At 39.5% G+C, this 24,640-nt stretch overlaps 1 protein-coding gene across 6 annotated transcripts in view; it reads right to left on the bottom strand.

Annotated features, from left to right (window-relative positions):
• The window catches only part of SNX27 (sorting nexin 27), a 110,335-nt gene that overhangs the window by 10,127 nt on the left and 75,568 nt on the right, over positions 1 to 24,640 (bottom strand). For all 6 annotated transcript variants that reach the window (XR_007516794.1, XM_049880481.1, XM_049880485.1 and 3 more), the window contains 6 exons: positions 21,532 to 21,610; positions 19,653 to 19,816; positions 13,456 to 13,545; positions 4,061 to 4,210; positions 3,585 to 3,713; positions 3,142 to 3,201 (listed from right to left, as the gene is read on the bottom strand). Coding sequence is in view for 5 of the 6 variants with exons in the window: in XM_049880481.1 (XP_049736438.1) it covers positions 3,142 to 3,201; positions 3,585 to 3,713; positions 4,061 to 4,210; positions 13,456 to 13,545; positions 19,653 to 19,816; positions 21,532 to 21,610 (672 nt within the window). In the remaining variant the exon portion in view is untranslated. The remainder of the gene's footprint in view (positions 1 to 3,141; positions 3,202 to 3,584; positions 3,714 to 4,060; positions 4,211 to 13,455; positions 13,546 to 19,652; positions 19,817 to 21,531; positions 21,611 to 24,640) is intronic.

Raw genomic sequence — 24,640 nt, 5'->3', positions numbered from 1 at the left:
CAGAAACGTATCACTGGATGATCAAATCTGATTAGCCCCTTCCCTTGATATAACCAGGACTTTGAACCAGTTCTTCCTGGTTCAGTCATGGCTGAAGAAGTGAAACCGGAACAGATCTGAATTTTTAAAATTTGGGTGAACTGGAATGATAACCAGAACGGGAAAAATTAGGGGTCAAAGCCCTGCTAGAAACCTCATCTCCCTCTTAGAAAACAAGGGCAGCACATGCACTGCAGAACAACCAAATCTCCTGCCCATTGAATTTTAAGCAGAGTTGGAACCAGTGCTGCCCTACTCAAAGATGGTGGTGCCCTGCTCAAAGATGGCAGCTGACTTCACAGCTTTGAAAGTGTGCCGCTTTCCACAGACCTGCCAATAATCCAATCTCACTCATCAGGCTCCTGAAAGTGCTCACTTTGCCTCTTGAGTCTCCCATTCCCGGATTTTGACAAATAATAATTCACCCATATGGTAGAAATTTGGGTCTGTTCTGAGCTCCCTTCATTGGCCATGACTGAACCAGTTCAAAGCCCTGGATACAACTTCCCATCTAGAATCACAGCCTTTTAGAGCTGTAAGGGATCTTGGATATTGTTCTACAGATGAGAAAACTGAAATCTGATTTGGGACGCTGATTTGCCCAAAATCGCACAGAGAAAAAAAGCCAGGATAGAACTTAGATATGGCTCTCTATTCATTTTACTATACCATGAATATAAATTCTCATGTTCTGACATTAGCTTCTGAACCTCTGAACCATTTTCTTTGAGAATTAAGTAGTTAATTATTCAAAATCTTCCAAATCCCACTCTAGCACTGGTACACACAAGCAGCAGTAAAGCAGTAGCAAAACCTCCTAAAACATATATATTCTTTTTTTTGTTTGTTTGTTTTAATTTTTACTGAGCTTTAAGTGAAAGTTTACAAATCAAGTCAGTCTGACACATATAAGCTTATATACACCTTACTCCATACTCTCACTTACTCTCCCCCTAATGAGTCAGCCCGCTCCCTTCTTCCAGTCTCTCCTTTTGTGACAATTTTGCCAGTTTCTAACCCTCTCTACCCTCCCATCTCCCCTCTAGACAGGAGATGCCAACACAGTCTCAAGTGTCCACCTGATACAAGTAGCTCACTCTTCATCAGCATCTCTCTCCAACCCATTGTCCAGTCCCTTCCATGTCTGATGAGTTGTCTTCGGGAATGGTTCCTGTCCTGGGCCAACAGAAGGTTTGGGGACCACGACCACCGGGATTCCTCTAGTCTCAGTCAGACCATTAAGACTGGTCTTTTTATGAGAATTTGGGGTCTGCATCCCACGGATCTGCTCCCTCAGGGGTTCTGTGTTGTGCTCCCTGTCAGGGCAGTCATCGGTTGTGGCTGGGCACCATCTAGTTCTTCTGGTCTCAGGATGATGTAAGTCTCTGGTTCATGTGGCCCTTTATATCTCTTGGGCTCACAGTTATCATGTCACCTTGGTGTTCTTCATTCTCCTTTGATTCAGGTGGGTTGAGACCAATTGATGCATCTTAGATGGCCACCTGTTAGCATTTAAGACCCCAGACACCACATTTCAAAGTGGGATGCAGAATGTTTTCGTAACAGAATTATTTTGCCAATTGACTTAGAAGTCCCCTTAAGCCATAGTCCCCAAACCCCCGCCCTTGCTCTGCTGACCTTTGAAGCATTCAGTTTATCCCGGAAACTTCTTTGCTTTTGGTCCAGTCCATTTGAGCTGACCTTCCGTGTATTGGGTATTGACCTCCCCTTCACCTAAAGTAGTTCTTATCTACTAACTAATCAGTAAATAACCCTCTCCCACCCTCCCTCCCTCCCCCCCTCGTAACCACAAAAGTATGTGTTCTTCTCAGTTTATACTATTTCTCAAGATCTTATAATAGTGGTCTTATACAATATTTGTCCTTTTGCCTCTGACTAATTTCGCTCAGCATAATGCCTTCCAGGTTCCTCCATGTTATGAAATGTTTCACAGATTTGTCACTGTTCTTATTGATGCGTAGTATTCCATTGTGTGAATATACCACAATTTATTTACCCATTCATCCGTTGATGGACACCTTGGTTGCTTCCAGCTTTTTGCTATTGTAAACAGAGCTGCAATAAACATGGGTGTGCATATATCTGTTTGTGTGAAGGCTCTTACTTCTCTAGGGTATATTCCGAGGAGTGGGATTTCTGGGTTGTATGGTAGTTCTATTTCTAACTTTTTAAGAAAACGCCAGATAGATTTCCAAAGTGGTTGTACCATTTACATTTCCACCAGCAGCGTATAAGAGTTCCAATCTCTCTGCAGCCTCTCCAACATTTATTATTTTGTGTTTTTTGGATCAATGCCAGCCTTGCTGGAGTAAGATGGAATCTCATCGTAGTTTTAATCTGCATTTCTCTAATAGCTAATGATCGAGAGCATTTTCTCATGTATCTGTTAGCTGCCTGAATATCTTCTTTAGTAAAGTGCGTGTTCATATCCTTTGCCCATTTCTTGATTGGGTTGTTTGCCTTTTTGTGGTTGAGTTTTAACAGAATCATATAGATTTTAGAGATCAGACGCTGGTCGGAGATGTCATAGCTGAAAATTCTTTCCCAGCCTGTAGGTGGTCTTTTTACTCTTTTGGTGAAGTCTTTAGATGAGCATAGGTGTTTGATTTTTAGGAGCTCCCAGTTATCTGGTTTCTCTTCGTCATTTTTGGTAATACTAAAACGTATATATTCTTGATTAACCTAGAAGACTCTGTTGTGACTCACTCCAGTCAGAACAACTAAAACTGAGGAGAACTGCCCTTCTGGGTCAGGATGCTGCCCTTTTGGAGGGTGATTTGACAAAAAAAGACAGGTAGAGGAGGATCCGTGAAGCCATGACAGACAGAACAGCCTACAGCCAATGCCCACCCTCTAGATAAGGGAAAAAGCAGGGTTCTTTGACATATAGTGGTCACCATCGTGAGACCAGCCTCTCTGGAAGAATGTCCCAGGTAACATGGGGTAACCAGTCCCTAAGTAATATTCCTAGACAGGCAGAAATGGAAGTCAGGGTCCCAGGTATTTTGCCATAGGCCTGTAAGTTTTAAACAAACAACAAAAAAAGATGAAAAAGTCAATTCAAGAATTGTTTAGAATTACCTCTTTTCTCCACTTGAGCTCGCAGAACACCCTCTCGAAGCATTCATGCATGTAATTGAACTGAAAAAGAAGTAGCAGCCCTCACTGACTTCTCAAGGCCAGGCACCATGGGGCCAGGCCAGGAACTCCTGCCCTCAGTCAGCCCATCTGCCAAGCTCACTCAGCCTACAGAAAAACCCCCGACAGGCAACGCAAGGCCTGGCTCATCTACTATTCTTTGGCTCCTTCTAGTGGTAACTTCGAGTCAAAGGGGAGATGTGAAATTGCCAGTACTAGCTGGGCCTAAAGGAAAGACAAGATGAACCTGGGGATCTAAGATTCAAAGGGCTCAGATCTCAAGACAACTGCTACCCCTATCTCTCTCTCCATTTACATACATGGCTCATGGAGAACTTTAAGCCCAACCTACATTCCCCAAGCATGCTTCCCCATCTGCCACTCACGTATGGTGTGAAGATTTTAACCCATCGGGGCTTCTTCTCTCCTCGTGCGTATTCAAAACAGAAGGCCATTCCTTCTTCATCTGTATCCCATCGCTGCATCTCATCCCATTCAAATGCTATGACCTGGTTCTGAACAACCGAGAACGAGGGTGTCAGGTCTATAAAGTCTGCGTGTGGGAGTGCTGAGGAGCTTATGTAAGGTGGTTCTGGGCCAGGCAGCAGAAGAGAAATGAATGGAGATGTCTGTATCATTTCAGGGAAAGGACTGACACAAGAATAAAAGTCAGTAGAGTAGCCAGGGAAGTTGAGGATCAGTGTAGTTCCAGTGCCTGTTTGTCTACCCCAGTCAAAACACAGTTTTCATTTCATTTCCCCTCAAGAAGGAACTAAGACATAGCAAGTGAGTGTGTACCTAGGCATCCCCGGAGCTCCGGGCCCTCTTCCTCACCGCCCCCAGCCCCATGCTGAATTCTCACCTCCAGCTGTCCTTCTTCAGTGCAGGCATGCAGTTTAAAGTGCGTGATGCTGATGGCTGTGATGACGTGCCCCTTCCTCCTGGAATCACAGGCACAGTGGGGGAAGATGATTTCATTGTAGCCCTCACAAGTCCTTAGCATATTGAGGTACTAGGCAAAAACAAAGGGGAAATAGTGTTACTATAGAACTAAACCCCAGTGAAGAGATGGTGCAAGAGAAAGAAAAAGAGAACACTCTCACCCAACAACCTGAAATCTTGCCTCTGGTCTCACGCCCAACCCTAAGCTAGGATAGGACACAGACAATCCTTTATCCCACCTCCAACTTCTGTTTTCCCACTTTCAACCCCCTTAAAAATACACACACACACACCACACACACACACACGAAGCCAGAGGAGACACTGTAACCAAGACCCCTAGGGCTAGACAGGACTCCCGATGCCACTTTCACTGTACCTAAGGGATGGCCATCTGATCCAGCCTAATAAATAAGGAAAGGGAGTTGTTGTTTCTTCCCATCTCTTCTCCAATCAAAAGTTAACAATAATCTCAGTGATCATAGTAAGCTACCCCAAATCTCAGATTTGTAAAATGTTAAAACTGAAAGAGACCTTAAAAGCTAGTCATCTTACTGAAACTCAGAGTAGCTATGAGAATTGCTTGAGGTTACAGGTGATAGTAAGCGGCACACCCAGGGTTAGAACCTAGGTTTAATTCCTAGGCCACTACTCCTTTCACTGTCACCAACTAGTCCTCAAAGTAGCCCCACTGTCCCTGGGATCTTCCCCAGTATGTGTCTCCTTAACAAGCACCTGGACCAAACTCAAAGGGACATACACGGCTCTCACAGCACAATGTTATAGGACTAATGCAGAGAGGTCTCTTAACTACTGAATCTCACTCAAATCTCTTGGTCTTTTCTCTACAGTTAAGGCTGGCACCTCTGTTACTCTATTTTGAATTGACAGAGGAGAGAGTAAAGGAAGGAATGTGGGAAAGAGAGTATAATAGGAAAAGAAAATAAGAGGAAAAAATTAAGATTCATGGACTCCGACCTGCTTTCTTCTCAGGGAATGCCTGGGAAACAAACAAAGAGCCTTGGGCCTCCACACCCCCGGCTGTACATGACACAGGAAGAAGTAGGCACGCTGGTGACATGTGCAGGGTGCTGGAGAGAAGGCAAAGGTGCAGCACCCTAGATGATTTCAACTAAATGGGCAGGCTGATTAGAATACACTGGGAGTTGCCTTCTGCCTTACTGAGAGAGAAGAGAGGAACAGACACAGGCACAAAAAGGACACTGGGCAACCCATGGCTCTGCTGTCAATGAAAGGCACCTAAGACCATTGCTCTGCCACCAAAAGCTGTCTAAGAAGACTCACTGGCTCAGGGGGAAAAAAAAAAAATCACACCACATTCTCCCTTCCCTCCTTTGCATGTCTGTTTAGGTAAAATAGCAACTCTGAAGGTGAAAAATTGTAAGGGCAGCCAAGAACACAGGGACAGGGTCAATTTAGAAGAGAGGCTCCGAGTGCCACAAAATATACTTCATCACATCATTTTTCTCCTCTTCTCCCTCCTATCAATCCTACCTCATCCTCCTTTTTGATCACCCTTACTTTATCAGTGGTAAACGTGGGTGCTGCCAACCCTGCTATTGGCATTATGAACAAAAAGAAATTCCTGGTCACTATGCTTTAGTAAATATGACTGGAGTGGACAGTAAAAAAGAGAACTCTTCTGGGGTTAGAACAAGCGGCAAAGATTGGGACAGGAAGCAGTACACAGAAGAGTGATTCAAGAGCTTGAGCCCAGAATGGCCTAGGCTTGAATCCCGGCCCCATCAATTCCTAACTGTGCAACCTTGGGCAAGTTACTTGAATGCAAGTAAATTCACTTAATCCCAGGAACCTTAGTTTCCTCTTTAAAATGGAACACCACCACCTACCTCACAGGGCTATTTGTAAACATTAAATATAAAATATTTAGCACAGTACTTACTATATATTAGGCATTTAATAAATAATAACCAGTTGCCATCTAGTTGATTCTGACTTATGGTGACCCCACGTGTGTCAGAGTACAACTGTGTTCTATAGGGTTTTCAATGGCTGATTTTTCAGAAGTAGATCACCAGGCCTTTCTTCCAAGGCACCTGAGTGAACTTGAACTTCCAACCTTTCTGTTAGCAGCCAAGTGCATTAACTATTGGCACTACCCAAAGACTCCTAATAAATGATAGCTTTAAAAAAGAACTTTAAAAGATCAATAAACTTTGGCCGGAGGGCTGAACCACTTTGGCTGTCTCTCAATAATACTCTGTGAAACGATGTATCTGGAAATTACTTTAAAAACTCTGGGGGCAGAGGGGAGGCGGGGAGCATATGTGAGAGAGAGATGAAACAGGAATGGCAGAAAGTTGATAGCTACTGAAGCTGGGTAATGGGGTAATGGGTGCACAGGGGCTAATTGTACTATCCTTTCAACTTCCTTATGTATTTGAAAATTTCCACAATAAAACACCAAAAGAGAAAGAAAAGTGCCCTGCAACCAGGCCTCTGGCATGCATCCAAGTCAGTCTCCTGGCACACTCATCAGGAACTTCCTACATGCTCGGTAAGAAGCGAATTCTGCTCAAAGCTGCTTACAACCTCTGCAAATGCCAGTGGGTGTCTTGGAGCCTCAAGACAAGTTCTGCTCACATTGGAGGTATCATTTCTGTTTTGAAAAATATTTCTGCCATATTCCTAACTGGGAGTTTTACTGTGTGTATATTTATGTGTAATACATATATATATATTTTTTCTTCCCCCCACGTGTCTGTCAGTTTGTCGTACTGTGGGGGCTTGCGTGTTGCTGTGATGCTGGAAGCCATGCTGCCTGTATTCAGATAACAGCAGGGTCACCCAGGGAGGACAGGTTTCAGCTGAGCTTTCAGACTGAGAGAGACTAGGAAGAAGGACCTGGCAGTCTACTTCCGAAAAGCAGCATTAGCCAGTGAAAACCTTATGAATAGCAGCGGACCATTATCTGATATAGTGCCGCAAGATGAGCCCCCCAGGTTGGAAAGCACTCAAAAGGTGACTGGGGAAGAGCTGCCTCCTCAAAGTAGAGTCGACCTTACTGACGTGGATGGAGTAAAGCTTTCAGGACCTTCATTTGCTGATGTGGCATGACTCAAAATGAGAATAAACAGCTGCAAACATCCATTAATAATTGGAACCTGGAATGTATGAAGTATGAATCTAGGAAAATTGGAAATCGTCAAAAATGAAATGGAACGCATAAACATCGATATCCTAGGCATTAGTGAGCTGAAATGGACTGGTATTGGCCATTTTGAATCAGGCAATCATATATTCTACCATGCTGGGAATGACAGCTCAAAGAGGTATGGTGTTGCATTCATCATCAAAAAGAATGTTTCAAGATCTATCCTGAAGTACAATGCTGTCAGTGATAGGATAATATCCATACGCCTACAAGGAAGACCAGTTAATACGACTATTATTCATATTTACACACCAACCACTAGGGCCAAAGATGAAGAAATAGATTTTTATCAGCTGCTGCAGTCTGAAATTGATCGAGATGCACTGATAATTACTGGCGACTGCAATGCGAAAGTTGGAAACAAAGAAGGACCAGCAGTCAGAAAATATGGCCTTGGTGATAAAAACAATGCCGGAGATCGAATGATAGAATTTTGCAAGACCAAAGACTTCTTCATTGCAAATACCTTCTTTCACCAACATAAATGGTGACTATACACATGGACCTCACCAGATGGAACACACAGAAATAAAACTGACTACATCTATGGAAAGAGACGATGGAAAAGCTCAATATCATCAGTCAGAACTAGGCAAGGGGTCGGCTGTGGAACAGACCATCAATTGCTCATATGCAAGTTCAAGCTGAAACTGAAGAAAATCAGAGCGAGTCCACGAGAGCCAAAATATGACCTTGAGTATATTCCACCTGAATTTAGAGACCATCTCAAGAATAGATTTGACGCATTGAACGCTAGTGACCAAAGACTGGATGAGTTGTGGAATGACATCAAGGACATCATCCATGAAGAAAGCAAGAGGTCATTGAAAAGACAGGAAAGAAAGAAAAGACCAAGATGGGTATCAGAGGAGACTCTGAAACTTGCTCTCGAACATTGAGCAGCTAAAGCAAAAGGAAGAATTGATGAAGTAAAAGAACTGAACAGAAGATTTCAAAGGGCCTCTTGAGAAGACAAGGTATTATAATGACATGTGCAAAGAGCTGGAGATGGAAAACCAAAAGGGAAGAACATGCTCGGTGTTTCTCAAGCTGAAAGAACTGAAGAAAAAATTCAAGCCTTGAGTTGCAATAGTGAAGGATTCCATGGGGAAAATATTAAACGATGCAGGAAGCATCAAAAGAAGATGGAAGGAATACACAGAGTCATTATACCAAAAAGAATTAGTCGATATTCAACCATTTCAAGAGGTGGCAAACGATCAGAAACCGATGGTACTGAAGGAAGATGTCCAAGCGGCTCTGAAGGAACTGGCGAAAAACAAGGCTCCAGGAATTGGTGTAATTATCAATTGAGATGTTTCAACAAACAGATGCAGCGCTGAAGGTGCTCAATCGTCTATGCCAAGAAATATGGAAGACAGCTTCCTGGCCAACTGACTGGAAGAGATCCATATTTATGCCTATTCCCAAGAAAGGTGATCCAACCGAATGTGGAAATTATAGAACAATATCATTAATATCACACGCAAGCAAAATTTTGCTGAAGATCATTCAAAAACAGCTGCAGCAGTATATTGTCAGGGAACTGCCAGAAACTCAGGCCGGTTTCAGAAGAGGACGTGGAACCAGGGGTATCATTGTTGATGTCAGATGGATCTTGGCTGAAAGCAGAGAATACCAGAAGGATGTTCACCTGTGTTCTATTGACTATGCAAAGGCATTCGACTGTGTGTATCATAACAAACTATGGATAACATTGCGAAGAACGGGAATTTCAGAACACCTAATTGTGCTCATGAGGAACCTTTACATAGATCAAGAGGCAGTTGTTTGGACAGAACAAGGGGATACCGATTGGTTTAAAGTCAGGAAAGGTGTGCGGCAGGGTTGTATCCTTTCACCATACCTATTCGATCTGTATGCTGAGCAAATAATACTAGAAGCTGGACTATATGAGAAGAATGAGGCATCAGGATTGGAGGAAGACTCATTAAGAACCTTTCTGGCTGAAAGTGAAAAGGACTTGAAGCATTTACTAATGAAGATCAAGGACCAGAGCCTTCAGTAAGGATTGCACCTCAACATAAAGAAAACAAAAATCCTCACAACTGGACCAATGAGCAACATCATGATAAACGGAGAAAAGATTGAAGTTGTCAAGGATTTCATTTTACTTGGATCCACTATCAACAGCCATGGAAGCAGCAGTCAAGAAATCAAAAGACGCACTGCATTGGGCAAATCTGCTGCAAAGGACCTCTTCAAAGTGTTGAAGAGCAAAGATGTCACCCTGAAGACTAAGGTGCGCCCGACCCAAGCCATGGTATTTTCAATCGCATCATATGCATGTGAAAGCTGGGCAATGAATGAGGAAGACTGAAGAAGAATTGACACCTTTGAATTGTGGTGTTGGCAAAGAATACTGAATATACCATGGACTGCCAAAAGAATGAACAAATCTGTCTTAGAAGAAGTATAGCCAGGATGCTCCTTAGAGGCAAGGATGGCGAGACTGCATCTTACATACTTTGGACATGTTGTCAGGAGGGATCAGTCCTTGGAGAAGGACATCATGCTTGGCAAAGTATAGGGTCAGCGGAAAAGAGGAAGATCCTTAACGAGGTGGGTTGACACAGTGGCTGCAACAATGAGCTCAAGCATAACGATTGTAAGGATGGCGCAGGACCAGGCAGTGTTTCATTCTGTTGTGCATAGGGTCACTATGAGTCAGATCTGACTCGACAGCACCTAATATATTTTTTTTAAGGAGAGAACGATGCTGACAAAAGCAGGAAAGGAGATCAGAAGAGATGTGGAGCTCTACATATCTTGAACTCTCTTTGAGACACTAAGTTACTCTACCTGGGGGCTTCCTCTATGCTGTCTGGGAATAAAGGACTGTTGCCACCCTTTCTTCCCTAATGTAGAGAAAAGCATATGCACTGGAGCCAGACAGAAATGGGTTCAAGCCGCATTTCTAGTTCCACTTCTGACAAGCTATGCCACCTTCGGTAAAATCTGATCTCTCAGCCTTCACTTCTCTGTAAAGTGGGGATAATGCTGGCATGGCTGTTACAAGGATTAAATGAGAATGTACATCAAGCGCCCAGAACAGTATTAGGCACATCATATGCGCCCTTCCTCTTCCCTCTGAATCAGGCTGATTTATCCCTTCATATTTAAGGGTGTTAGTCTTTGAAAGCAAAGGACCTTCAGGGGACTTCCTAATGATGTAAGTTCTAAAAACAACCGGAATGAAAACCAAGGGAACCTGTGGCCTTGGTGAGGTGACAAGACGTAAAAGTCACTGGGGAGACTTAAGGTTTTTTCAGAGTCTCCAATTGGGCAGTATTGCTTCGCTTTAAGTGGGCAACCCCTACATCCTCTGGGTTTGCACAAAGCCAAAGAGGAGAAAGATTTAAAATTTTACACAAATCCAAAATTTCCAAAAGACAAATGAATTTTTGTTTTCAAACATATTCATATAGGTGTCTGGATATGTTTAAAACACGAAATTATCCTGTTCATTCTCCTTTCATATTAAGTTTTGAATATATGTACCCTGAATTACCTTCCTTGACTCACATACCACTTAGCTGATAGTCCCCATCAGGCTGGGGACAAGGAAAGGTATCGCATGGGGCATCTTATAAACCCTCAGTATTCAGCCAGGCAGGTAAATACTGAAATAGGACAGTTATTGAAGCAAAGGTTCAGTACTTAACAGAGCGGAACACTCGGGGTGACTGGCTCAAGGTCCATTCTGGAGACCACTCTGTTCTCCCAAACAACCTGCCAAGGGTCAAACCAGGTCTAAAACAGAAATGAGGGCTTCAGAGGACTCTGGGAAGCCAACTACCTAGAGTAGCAATTCTGAAGCACCTAAAGTTTCAGGATCACCAGGGTGCTTTATAAAAATAAAGATTCCTAGATCCTACCTCCATAGAGCCTGGCTTAATAAACAGTGCATTTTAAACAGGCTTCACAAGTGACTTTCATGTAGGTGGACTGAGAGCCACATTTTGAGAAACATTGACTTTCACACACACTGCTTTGTGTGAAATTATTAAAAATTACATTGAGAAACACTAACATAGGAACTCCTTATGTGTCAGTTCAGTAATAGCAAAATCAGGCCACTCCAGCATAAGAAAAACATAATTTACATGTATCTATTGTTTGTATGGGAGCCCTGCTGGCACAGTGGTGAAGAGCTCGACTGCTAACCAAAAGGTTAGCAGTTTGAATCCACCAGCTGCTTCTTGGAAACCCTATGGGAGAGTTCTACTCTGTCCTATAAGGTCACGATGAGTCAGAATCGACTCCATGGCAACCGGTTTGGTATGGTTTGGTTACATACATAACTTGACATGAGGTTTTCAAGTCAAGAGAATTCCATAAACGTTAAAGTATTTTTTTATACTCAATTCCAATGACTCATGGGAAAAGTTATCAGCATTATCAGTTACACTCTAGTTCTTAACTGGGTGATAATAATACATAAACTTGAGCCTAAAAATAATTTCATAAAGATTACTGTGCCTATCAAATTCCGCTTTTCTATATGTTGCCACAGAACAACCCTAACCCATTTATTTCTCTAGCACCTTGCACTGTGCCTGGCATATACTTGGTATTCAACAAGTACTTTTTTGTTGAATGCATAAACGGAAGATACTATGTTTGAAGTAGAATATGTGCAAAAAATCAATATGTATTTCACACTGGTATATTAGAAGCCCTTATGCAATGACTTTGATTTTTGTTCTCTTTTTAGAAACAGGGAGACTGCTGGCTTTGGCAAAGGCAAACAACTATTGTAGAGCTTGATGGCCCCTTGGCTGGCCCTTTCCACCAGAAAGATGCAGTTGCGTTAGTCAGAATCATGCACTAATGTATAGAAGACAATACCATTATCTTAACACATGAAGTGGAGTTTTAAAACCCTGTTTCAAAAACAAATTTCTGTCTTTATACAGTGCAATTTCCTTAGCTAAAATTCAACCCACAGTTAATTATATTTCAAAGACTTTTGTATTGTCTATTTTAGTCTGATGGAAGAACATAGATAAGATGGCTCCTTGGTCTTTGGCAATTTTCTAAAGCAAAGAGATTTATCACTTTTCATCATATAAGTTACAAAATAACTCTCCTACCTACACATAAGAGTATGGGCTAAATTCAATGGCTGACTTGTTTACATTCTTATCCCAATTCAATTAATTTAAATGGATGAACATTCCCTTATAAAAATTGCGCAGAAGATACAAAAGAAATTTAAGTGACCTATCCGAATCACTGTCAATGCCTTATGTGAAATCATTAAACATTCTAATTGTAAAAATCCAACTATATGTAAATTTTCCAAGAGAGAAATTTAAAAATGCTGTGAGTGAAACTTTTTGTAAATGTTCTCTGCAAATTTTATTCCTGATAATTTCTATCCCTCTATTATGGCAGATACAAATTGGAAACTAATTTTAAAACATCTAAAGAACACTCCAGGCAGCCCTGTCCAGCAGAACTTTCTGCAATGATGAAAATGTTCTATATCTGCACTGACCAATCGACTCGATGGCAACGGGTTTGGTTTTTTTTTTTTTTGTTTAAGCCACATATGGTTGCTCGGTGCTTAAAATGTAGCCAGTGTATCTGAGGAACTGAATTTCAAGTTTTATTTACTTTAAATTTAAACATTCCCATGTGGCTAGTAGTCATAGAATCAATTAGCACAGCTCTAATCAAAAGCACTATTGAGCATGGATATTTAAGCAACTGCAGAAATAAAAGCCATAAAAACAAATTATTTTGCTGTTGTTAAATCACAACTAATTTCTTATGTTAAAATCTAAATATCAGTTCTCACAAAATTTTATCTTTACTATATTATAATGTTTTGCACATCTTTTGTTTTAGTACATTTTTGTTTATCAAAAGAATACTTTTGGTTCTTATCAACAATAATGTTACATACCTATGTACAGCACTCTAAGCTTTCTGTGTGCTAAATGCAAGAACACAATTGACTTTGAACCCTCTCCCCGCCCCTTTTTTTAATTAGTTAAGCCACTGACCAGGCTGCGACACATTTAAAAATGGCTGGAACAACAGGTCTAAAGGAGCATTTCTAGAAGGGGCTACAGGGACTGTAAACCTACCATGACCATTTTCCTTTGTTCATACAGCTTCTGTAACTGGTAGGACTTTTCCTCTGCTTTGATATAACCTTTCTTCACATCATCGACAGCCTGTCACCACAACAAAGGCAGGGAAGAAAAGAACGTGAAATAATTATCAAATGAGTTCTTGCTAAAAATAAAAAGACACAGATTCATTTTCAGAATAAGTCTTATCCGTCTGAACCAACACCATCATTGTCAATGAGCTCTGCCACACGGATATATTTCCTGGAACATAAAAAACCCAAACCCAGTGCTATCGAGTCGATTCCAACTCATAGCGACTAATTAGCACTTAAGGAGTGTCTGGAATGTGCTAAGGATAGTTCTAGGCCCTGTGTGAGGGATATGGTTTCCGGTGCTAAGAGACTTAAATTGTGGCTAATTTATACATGTGAAACAACTGCAGAACAATGAAAGGCAGTATACAATACTGCATTAAAGGTAACATAAAAAAAAAAAAAATTTTTTTTTTTAACATAAAGAAGTAGCAAAAACGTGCGGTGCAGACAGTAAGTGACATACTGCAGTCAGGATACGATTGCCCATTGGTAATTATAGTTATCAGGGAAGCCTTGGTTGTACCCTGAAGGCTAAATAAAGTTAAATAGGAGAAACTATGAGCTGAAGTCAAGAAACAGGAATGGGTTTGAGCTTGTATACATTCGGGAGACAGATATGTCTAATTTGAATAAAGGGTACACATTAGGGGACAGTAAAACATAATGCTGGATGGGCAGGTTAACAACAGATTATGGAGGATCCTAAAACACAGGCACAGAAATTTAGACTTAAGAAGGCAGACAGGAGTGAGCTAAAAAAAAAAGCATTAAGAAATTGTTTTTCTGAAGTAAGTCTGAAATGAATCTGAGTGCCAAATGAATTAAGTTCAGGAGGGAATGAAATAAAGGAGACCAATGATATCATGGTACCTGAAGCATGAAGCAAAACAGGACCTTAAACTAGGGTGACAGCAATGGGGAGAGAGGAAGTGACAAATCTGAGACAGTGAGTGAAAAAAATTCCAACAGGCCTTGATATAGACATGAAGGTACCTAGATATGAAATGCTCCTTCTAAACTTCTAGATCAGGTCTAGAAATATGTATACACTTCCCAGCCTCACTCAAACACCTCTCCACCCCAAGAAAAACTTGAAAAATCTGATAGAAGGGAAAACGGATCTTTGAGAGAAACAAACAAACAAAAAAACACAACAAAGCAAATGTAATCATTTGTCCAGGCCATTCAGAATCCAAGCTGAGATACTGCAAGGATACCCTGGATAACCTGTGCAGGCACCAGGCAGAGGTGCAATGGAACCTTTATAAGAAGACTGCTGACTTGGGCAACCTGAGCTCTGCTCTCATTTTGTGAGTATGGGTCAAAATACTTTAAAGACTGTTGCCATCAAGTCAATTCGGACTCATAGTGACCCTATAAGACAGAGTAGGCCCTAGAGAACTGCCCCACAGGGTTTCCAAGGCTGTAATCTTTATGGAAAAGGAGCCCTGGTGGCACAGGGGTTAAGGGCTGGCTGTTGGAACCCACCAGCTGTTCCTTACGAGAAAGATGTGGCAGTCTGCTTCCTTTTGGTTAGCAGCCAAGTCCTTTAATCAATGCACCGTCAGGGCTCCGTTCCAAACACCAAAACCCCTCTCAATTTGCTTGAACGTTCATTTTTTTTTTTGTAAATTGCTGACACTTCTCATCTGCTGTGGTCTCCTTTCCTGTTTCTCTTTGTCTTTGTGGGTACATGCCTTTTTAATTCCATTACTGTTATTTTAGTGAGCTTTCAGGAAGGAGCAACTTAAATATATGTGTTCAATCTGCCAGGTTTAACCAAAACTTAAACACGAATTTATTCATTTTTTAGAGAAAAAGGCTCTTTATCATCATTATTATCTAATATTTCATCAATTCTAAGTTACACATTTTAACATCTCTAAAACTGGGATGTATCTTACAATCAACAATGGATCAGTTTAACTGTCAGGCTTTTTTTCTTTCTTAGCAGTATATAAAATAACTGTACCTTACAATCAATGACATCTTAGAATTGGTGAAATACAGTAGTATTAGATATTCCCATCATCAAAATATGATATAAAAAGTATATAAAACTTCATAAGGGAAAAAAATGTAATATTATTTTCCAAAACATACAATTGTTCTAGTCTAATCACTTGAGGCAATCATCTGTGTTCAAAAAAGCTGCTGGATATAAGATACTGCTACAAAAGCAATAGCTTTTCTAAATATCTACATATTTTACTTTTGTCTTACAGTTTTATAATTCAAAAATCAATTCCACATGCTCTGCCTCATTTAAATTTTTATACTTACTAAAAACAAACGAACAAACAAACAAAAACTGTGAGGTACTATTATTCCCCTTTAACAGATCTCAGCAAAGCTACGCTAAGGATTTACCTAATGTAGAGGTTGTACTTGAACCAGATACTCCGACTCCTAGCTACTGATTTTTCTGTTCCAACAATTCAAAGGAAAAAATATTCCATTCATAGTTGTAATAAAAATATCATGTAAGCAGGAATTAATTTCACGGGGGGCATAAGTAAAACATAAAACTACAGAACACTATTTGGAGAAACAAAAGAGGAGTTGAATAAAACAGAAACATTATGCACCTATTAGGGAATCTACATTTAATAAAGATAGTGATTCTTCTCAAGTTAAATTACAAATTTAACAAAATTCCAATAAAAATAGTAATAGGATACACTTTGTAAAACATTATGAAACAGGTTAAAAATTATTTGGAAAAACGCAATGGGCAAGAATATCAAGTCTTTAAAAGAAGACAGCTTTAGCCTTACCAAATATTAAAATGTATTATAAAGCAACAACAATCAAATGGGAGTGTTGAGTCAAAAATAGAAAAACGGGTCAATAGAGACCCAAAATACAGGCAATATATAAAAACAAATTTAATAAAAGACAAGTTAAGCATAGCACACTAGGAAAATAAATCATTTAATACCTTCTGCTGGGCCATATCTGAATTGCAAAACAGAGAAAATTTAACTTAGACCAACCTTTCATACCATGTACCACAATAAACCCCATGTAAAGTATTAAATATTAAAAATAAAATATTGGAAATTACAAAAGAATAGCACACTCATACTTACTATTGAGGAGAGAATATGTACTGATAAGTGAAGCAACAGAAATTACAAAGGAAAATATAGATAAATACTATTACATAAAATGTGAAAACAAAAATCAGTAACGCTGAGAAAAAAATGGAATAGAGTAAATATTTGTAAAAATGACAAAGGTTTAAAGTTTAAGACAGAGTCAATGTACAGCAACAGTTCAACACAACAAGAACATAATTAGTAAATCACAAGAACTCATTCAAAAGAAAAACACGTACACAGAGTGATGTTACAGAAGTTGACAATAGCACCACTTCTAATCGTACACTCAAAAAACACCCTGGAATAAAACGGAATGATTAAACAACATATAGTACACTAATTCAGCCATGAATGAAATATGGAAGAATTTTACAGGTAATTAAAAACAGGAAAAAAAAAATTCCGAAATTATATCTACATTAGGATTATAACTATGTAAAAATTACACGTCCATATAAAGACCTAATGCCAGATTTAAGGGTAAACACTTGTTGGAAAAGATCATAAAAGCAGACTTCCAGGTAGGGATGGCAGGTTAAAAACAAGCATCTACTCTTACTTCCTCCTAAAACCCCACTAAAATGTCCATAAAGTGATTTTTTTTTTTTTTTTTTAAGGAAATAAACAATAAACCCGCAGGGGAGAATGGGAAGAAACAACTAGAATAAAATTTTGGAATCTGGAATGCAGATGGATGAGTAGTAACTGAGAAAACGGGAAAAAAAAAGATGTCTAAACTGATAGTGGAGCCCTAGTGGCGTAGTGGTTAAGGGCTCGGCTATTAACCAAAGAGTTTGCAGTTCAAATCCACCAGCTGCTCCTTGGAAACCCTATGGGGCAGTTCTTCTCTGTCCTAAAGGGTCACTATGAGTCGGAATCAACTAGATAGCAATGGGTTTGGTTAAACTTGTAATGGAGAAAGTGGTGGACCGCTCTAATTTATACCACAAAATCACCAAAAGACCCATGAGTGGTGGCACTGGTGGTGTGGCTAAAATAAGGAGGCTTCATTGAAAGCCTATTTAAGTAGCAGTCTATTTCTCAGATGCTCTCTCCTCCACTCTGTGCAGCCAAAGGACTGCCACCTCAATGCCAGCAGAAGACTGGAGGTTTGGTCTCTCTACAGTGAAGCACACAGTCAATAAGGTCCAATCACATGCTGGGCTACGATCGGCTCTGTAGTCTCCCAATCTTAAATTTCTGCAGATCAGTGTGTTAGTAGAACGCCTCTAACATGAACAACAGAGAAGAAAAGAAACATGCAAACAATAAAAACAAGAAAAGAGGTAGAATATGCAGGGAGAAGAAAACCAATTTTTTTTTAAATTACTATTTTTAATATCCACAGAAAGTCAAAAAAAAATTATAGCCACAAAACAAGAACTGAATATTATACAATAAAAGAACATTCAGAGAACAAAAGAAAACCTCTGGAAATTAATAACGTAAGAGCACACAGAAAAAATTCAACAGCAGGACTAGAAGATAAATCTGAGTAAATCTTCCAGAAAGCAGAACAAAAAGAAAAAGAAATTTAAATGTGAGAATAAGAAAATTGGGACAAAAAAAATTGTGGCAGACCAAGAAGTCTCATGTCAGAATAACAAAAGTTCCAAAAGGAGAGAACAGAAAATGAAAGAGAGGAAATTATCAGTTGAGTAATTCAACAAAATTTGCCAGATCAGAAAGACACAAATTTTCCACAGAGGGCCCAGCATAATAGCTGAAAACAGACCCTCAGCAAAGCATGTCACTTTGAAATGTGAGACTGGTGGAGACAAAAAAGACCTTATAAGCTTCCAAAAGGGAAAAAAGGTTACATATAAAGGTATTGGCATCAGAATGGCTTTGGACTTCTTAATAGCAACACTGGATGCTAAAAAGATGATGCAGCAATTGCCTAAAATTTTTGAGGGAAAATAATTTTCAACCTAGATCTGTATATCCAACCCTAAAATTTATCAAGTGTGAAGACAGAACAAAGGTATCTTTAGACATTCAAGATTTAAAAACACTATCTCCCATGTACCCTTTTCCAAGAAGCTCTGAGAATGTGTTTCACCAAAGCAAGCAAGAAAAAGAAGACGTGTACGCTAACGCTGGAAATTCCAGACAGGAGACGGTGATGGAAAAGGCAGTATCAGAATGACAGCTGTGCACCCCAGTACGGCGCCACCAGTTCAGACTGGGATAGGCCAAAATGCTCCACGAGAGACTTCTTCAGAAAGTGGAAATTGATAGAATATCTGATGGGTCTGACTGTCTTTAGAGGAGATATAGACAGCTGGTAAAGGGTCTAGTGCTGAATGGAAAACCAAGCAAATGAAAAAGGAGGGTGATAACAGAGAAAACGAAATGTTATGAAGGGAGCTCTGCTATAGATTTCATTATTTATGGAGTCTAATAATGTAAACATTAAATAATGACCTAACAAATATTATAATTTGACTATATTAAGAGAATAGGGAAGATGAAAAAGGTATGACTATGTGTGAGAATGGGGGAGGAAAGAGAGCTGAAGTCTCATCTGCCACAGTGGGAAATTAAGAGATACTGCTGCAATCTGAAAAATCTAGTAGTACCAATATAACACCAAGCTCTCACAGAGACATGAAGGTAAATACCTAACCAAACCAAAATACCAAGTAGCAACCAAAAACAAAGTAAAAGAAGTGAAAGTGGTGGTTGCCTATGGAAGCAGATGAGGGTAAGTGGGGCAACTACTATTTTTCATTATAAACCTTCCAGAACTATTTGTTGCTTTAAACTCTGTGTATGTCTGTACAAAGTCATAATGCTCATTTTGTTGTTAAAAATAATAGTGTTGATATTTTTGCTTTTATAAACTTATTTATCTTTTGTGAAATGGGATAGAACATTTTACAAGTGTAACTAAGACCCAGGAGCACAGTGGCTTATTACCCAAGTGTTCACACTGAACTGGCAGATTAACCACTACATGCAAACAGAAAAAGAAATCAGTACTTCCCAGGAAGATCAATCCACCCACCTGATGAAAGAAGTAGGTAACTGCAAGGTCATTGTCATTTAAGAGGATTTCTTCTTCTGTTGTAAAAAGCCACTTCCGAATGGTCAGGCAGGTGCCTGGCACAGCTGATGTATAATTCTGGACGTAGAGTTTGTGAGGAAATTCATTAGGTGCCAGCTTACGTACTAAAGAGAAGAGAAAACATAAAGCTGGAGTGAAAGGCCAGATAAGGAGTCTCCCTAGTATAAACTGTTTAAGGCAGAGCAAGAAGGGCAGATTATTATTAACCAAATGAGATCAGGGTATCAGCTCCGATCCATCACGGAACTCTGCTTAGGGAGCAAAAAAATAACTTTGTCCAGCCCAATCTGCCTCTTCTAACTATGACTATGCCCAGATGAGCCTCAAACTGACCTGAATGACAGCCCCTTCAGTTAACGTGCTGACTTTGCAGACAGCACCAATTCCAAATTCAGTTAAAACATCTGACCCATTATCTGGTAAGTTACAGCTGATGTCTACTGAGTATCTTTAAAGAAAGCCTCCCCCCTTACTTACCCAGCTGTGATGCATAAGAATGTCTCAAGTGGCAATTCTCAGTGAATTGCTGTTATTATAAAGAGCTGAAAGGTTCTTGTTATTCTCCACCCGCTCTCCCTAACAGTGCCCAACCAGGATAAACAAACGCCACGACTTTTAATCTCTATACTTTCTTTCTTCAGAAAAGCATAGAGTTTTCTTCTCTTGATGTTTACTTGGCTTTACGATGCTGAAAAAGGCAGATTTAATATCTCCTGGTTCCCTAGTAATCCTTTATAACATCATTTGTATCAACCCTGTCAGACCGTGGAGTCCCTGGGTGGCGCAAACAATTAAGCACTCAACTACTAACTGAAAGTTTGGTGGTTTGAATCCACCCAGAGGTGCCTCAGAAGAAAAGCCTGGTGATCTGCTTCCAAAAGGTCACAGTCTCAAAAACCCTATGGACTGCAGTTCTACTCTGACACACATAGAGACGCATGAGTTGGAAATGACTAGAAAGCAACTAGTTTTTTTTTTTTTTGTCAGGCTTTAGGGACTTAGGAAGAAAAAGAAGAAGAGGAATATGACTGCTTGAGGGGGAATCAAGGTTGCTCTACCTTGACCTGGGACCATAGGGGACCCAGGTCTAACAAGCTCCTCTCCCCCTTTCTGGGATGAGGAAGTCTATTCAACCAATATTATGCCTGTCATTTCTGGACTTAGCCTCGGTGTGTGTGTGTAAATGTTGTGGAAGAGACCCATAAACTGTAGGAAATCTGTGTCATGCAGAGCAAGCCACAGACTTCCTCCCTCTTGTGCAAGCAATGTGCCCATCATCCCTAGGTATTCTAAAATAAAATATAACAGAAACTTCCTGTCACCATGCAGTAAAATTTCCTAGGAAGTGGGAAATCTACTCACACAGAAACTTAAAACATGTGCACTAAAGTGTAATAAGCTTTTAATGAAGTGTCTCTTTCTAACTCCTGGAAACAAAAAGCTACTTATTCTTTCTTAAAAATCTTTACTCAACTGTGACTAAAAGACAAAGCCCTCTTTTTAAGGCTGTTGCATTGGGATTTGTGAATTTTGAACACTGGATTTAAAAGAACTTCATGAAAGTATCTGATTCAGCTCCGGGTATAACTTACAAAAGAGGGAAAAAGATCAACAGTGATCAGACACCCTAATAACCTGAGCTTAACAGGATTTGCCCGGTCTGCTTGTTGGAGGCAATCCTGATGAGAGGGCTCTCCCCTTGCCTTCAAGCTCTTCACTGGGCAAATAGTTTCAATCTGACAGTTTCTGGAAACATCAGTCAACAGTATTAGAATAAAATACCCCAAAACAATATTTAATATTAGCCACTGGCACTTACCAAAGGAATGATTGATCACTTCAAATAAAGCAAAGTAATTCACCGTTGTACTGTCCATGCCAACCTTTGCTGCAATAGCCTAAAGTATAAACAGGATAGATTAGTTTCAGGAAAACTAAATCAGACAGTTCCGTGAGAAAAGACAGGCGTATGAATGCAGAGGGGAGAGAAGGGGCTCTGCCATTTTGGCTTCACAAACATTAAATTCCTGGTTCACAGCTATCCTATCCTTCTTTGCATATATGTGTACATGCACTCATGCACGTGTATTGTGAAAGAAAAGGGGAAAAAATACCTATATTTCATCTCTAAGTATGAGTTTTCCCCTCTAATACCAGCTGATAATGGTCTCTCCTTAAATATCAGCTTTCTTCTCTAAAACAGGATTCTATCCCAAGAGGGTCCTTTTAACAGCACTTACAAAAATGTGCTTACAATAAAGACAGAGTAAGAAGAGCCTACATATCCAGTCTCACAGAGTCCACCTACATTTAATACTGGTTGTTAACACACAAGGGTTACAGCTTTGGTTCTTGAGCTTAAGCTATTTTTGTCAATTTTTTTCATGGTTCACAAATTATTTTTCAGGTGATCCATGTCTCAGGCTGGGGACATTAGGTACCTCCATTTCCTAAGAATTACCATCATTAATATACACATAAAAACAGCAAAATGTTGGGACAACAGAGGCATTATTAAACAAGTATCAGTTCTTCCCTCTAGGAACTAAGGCTCTAATTTGTCAAAAAGAAGCTGAAATAATAGACTGGCTTATAAAATAAACAATATCACCCATGAATGCTGTGCTCCCTTAAATAATCAATTACATGAGACCAAAGAGTCAACATTTACCCTAAAACAAAGATGAGAAGCTAAGGAGGGGCAGGGAAGGTAGATCAACGGAAACAACAAAAAGAATGGAAATAATGAGCATGTTGACACATTGTGAAAAATGTAACCAATGTCATAGAACAAGTTGTATGAAAACTGTTAAATGGAAACCGAATTTGCTTCATAAACTTCCACTTAAAACACCATAAAATATTAAAACAAACAAACAAAAAAACCAAACTTGAAAGAATCAGTGACCAAATAAAATGGAAACTGAAATTACATACAAAACACAAAGCAAAAAATACAAACTAGGAGTACCAAAATTTCAAGTTCAATCCCAATCTAAATAAGATATTAATTAAACAAGGTAAAAATACTGAATATTAATTAGTGCCTGAGTAAACCAAATATGATTATATCCCTTCTTCCCATATCTGCTCACAGATTAGGCCTAGGTTCCTCCTTGATGTGAGGAAGTAACTAGGGAGTGTAAGTGTTTTAAAATACCACTCTGTACTGCACTGGAATAGAAACGGAAATGTTCTCAAGAGCTGAAAATGGCTCTTAGCTAGAAGTCTCAAAAACAAGGGTGGGGGGAAAATACAAAAACACCAGGCCTTGCTAGAAAAACATTGAAAAAAGCAAAAGAAAATAAAACACAACATCAGCAAGCTGTAAAATTAGTGTTTTCCTTACAACTGCTTCACCACTGTATAATTGCAGAAATAACCTCAGCTCCTGAATAAACCCTTTGCCAGAGATACAGTCTATGGGTAAATGTATGGGGGACAAATTTTTTGTTTGCTACAAAGGAAAAATAAACATTAATACCCAGAAACCTGTCTCCCTGAAAATACTGATCAAATCATGGTTAATGGCCAATAAAAAGGCCTAAAAGCAATGATTATACCCAGCACTACATCACAGTCTTTAAATACCATCTCTTTACCCAGGATTACTTGGGTAAATGGCTGATTCTAGATCTATGGTAGAAATATATAAAGATGAGCCTGGGACAACTTGTATCAAAAGGCAAGCAAGCCATCTTAAACAAACCAGTAGCATCAGAAGAATACAGGAGCAGCCAGGAAGGAGGTTCCATTGGCCAAAGATGGAACAATGTGAGCATCAAAAAAGATAATATATGCTATCGATTAAATCACACTATCTAAAATCCCACATGATACTGAATAAATAAAATAATTATCCCACTGGACTTCAACCAGGGCACCAATGCTTTGCTCTGAAAATTGGGAATAAAATAATTAAATATTTATCCTCCCTTTCCTAAACAATTTCAGGATAATTAAGTTGCCTTAGTTGATAAGAAAAAGTTCTTTATAGAAAAACTCCAGCTTATAAATGTGGAAGAAATAGGAGAATTAGAAAATCACCACTTTGTAACCCTTAATGAAATTGTTAAGGCAATAGTCATCAATGGATACACTCATTCGAAGATCAGTGGGGTGCTCTACAATGGAGAGATCTGGTTATCACCGCTTATGACCCCTAAACCTATTGATTAATCTTAATATCACTGAAAGTAGGATAGCCTGATATTGTATACCTCCTGTTGGGAAGCAAGATGAAGTATACAGCACCAATTACAAAGTTTAAAAAAAAAAACTGAACCTGAACCTAATCAAGTCTCTAGAGAAAATTTCCATTTATAGCAAATACAAGGAGACAGAAGGGCATATTAAATGACACCACAAGGAAACAAACAGGTAAATTCAGAATGTGGGGCATTCCACGGGACACTGGCCCAATTTCTGCAACAAAACAATGGCATGGAGGAAAAAAAAAAAAACAGGTAGGGGACTGCTCTATATTAAGGCGGACAGAAAAACCAAATGTGCTGTGAGGACCTTGTTTACAACCAGATTTTAAGAAAACAACTATGAAAATCATTTTTAGACAACTGGAAAAATTTGATTATGGATTAGTTATTAGGTAATACCAAGGAAATACTGTTAATTTTTTTAGGTTTGATAATGGCATTGTGGTTATGTCCATATATTTTAGAGATTCGTGCTGAAGTATACAGAGGTCCAGTAATATGGGATTAAAAAAAATACTTAAAGAAAAAGGAAAAACAAAGGATAGATGATGCAAATTTGGCCAAATCTTGATAATTACTGAATATTAGTGATGACTATATGGAAGTTCACTGTACCACTGTGTTTTCATGCATGTTGTTTTTTACAATAAAAGGGGGGTGGTTAATCACAACTACTTCTTGTTAATTGCCATCAAGTTGATTCTGGCTCATGGC

This window comes from Elephas maximus, chromosome 3 (assembly GCF_024166365.1).
Source record: "Elephas maximus indicus isolate mEleMax1 chromosome 3, mEleMax1 primary haplotype, whole genome shotgun sequence".
NCBI classification, from domain to species: Eukaryota; Metazoa; Chordata; class Mammalia; order Proboscidea; family Elephantidae; genus Elephas; species Elephas maximus.
The sequence above is the reverse complement of the archived record's forward strand: the minus strand, read 5'-3'. Positions and strand labels throughout refer to the sequence as shown.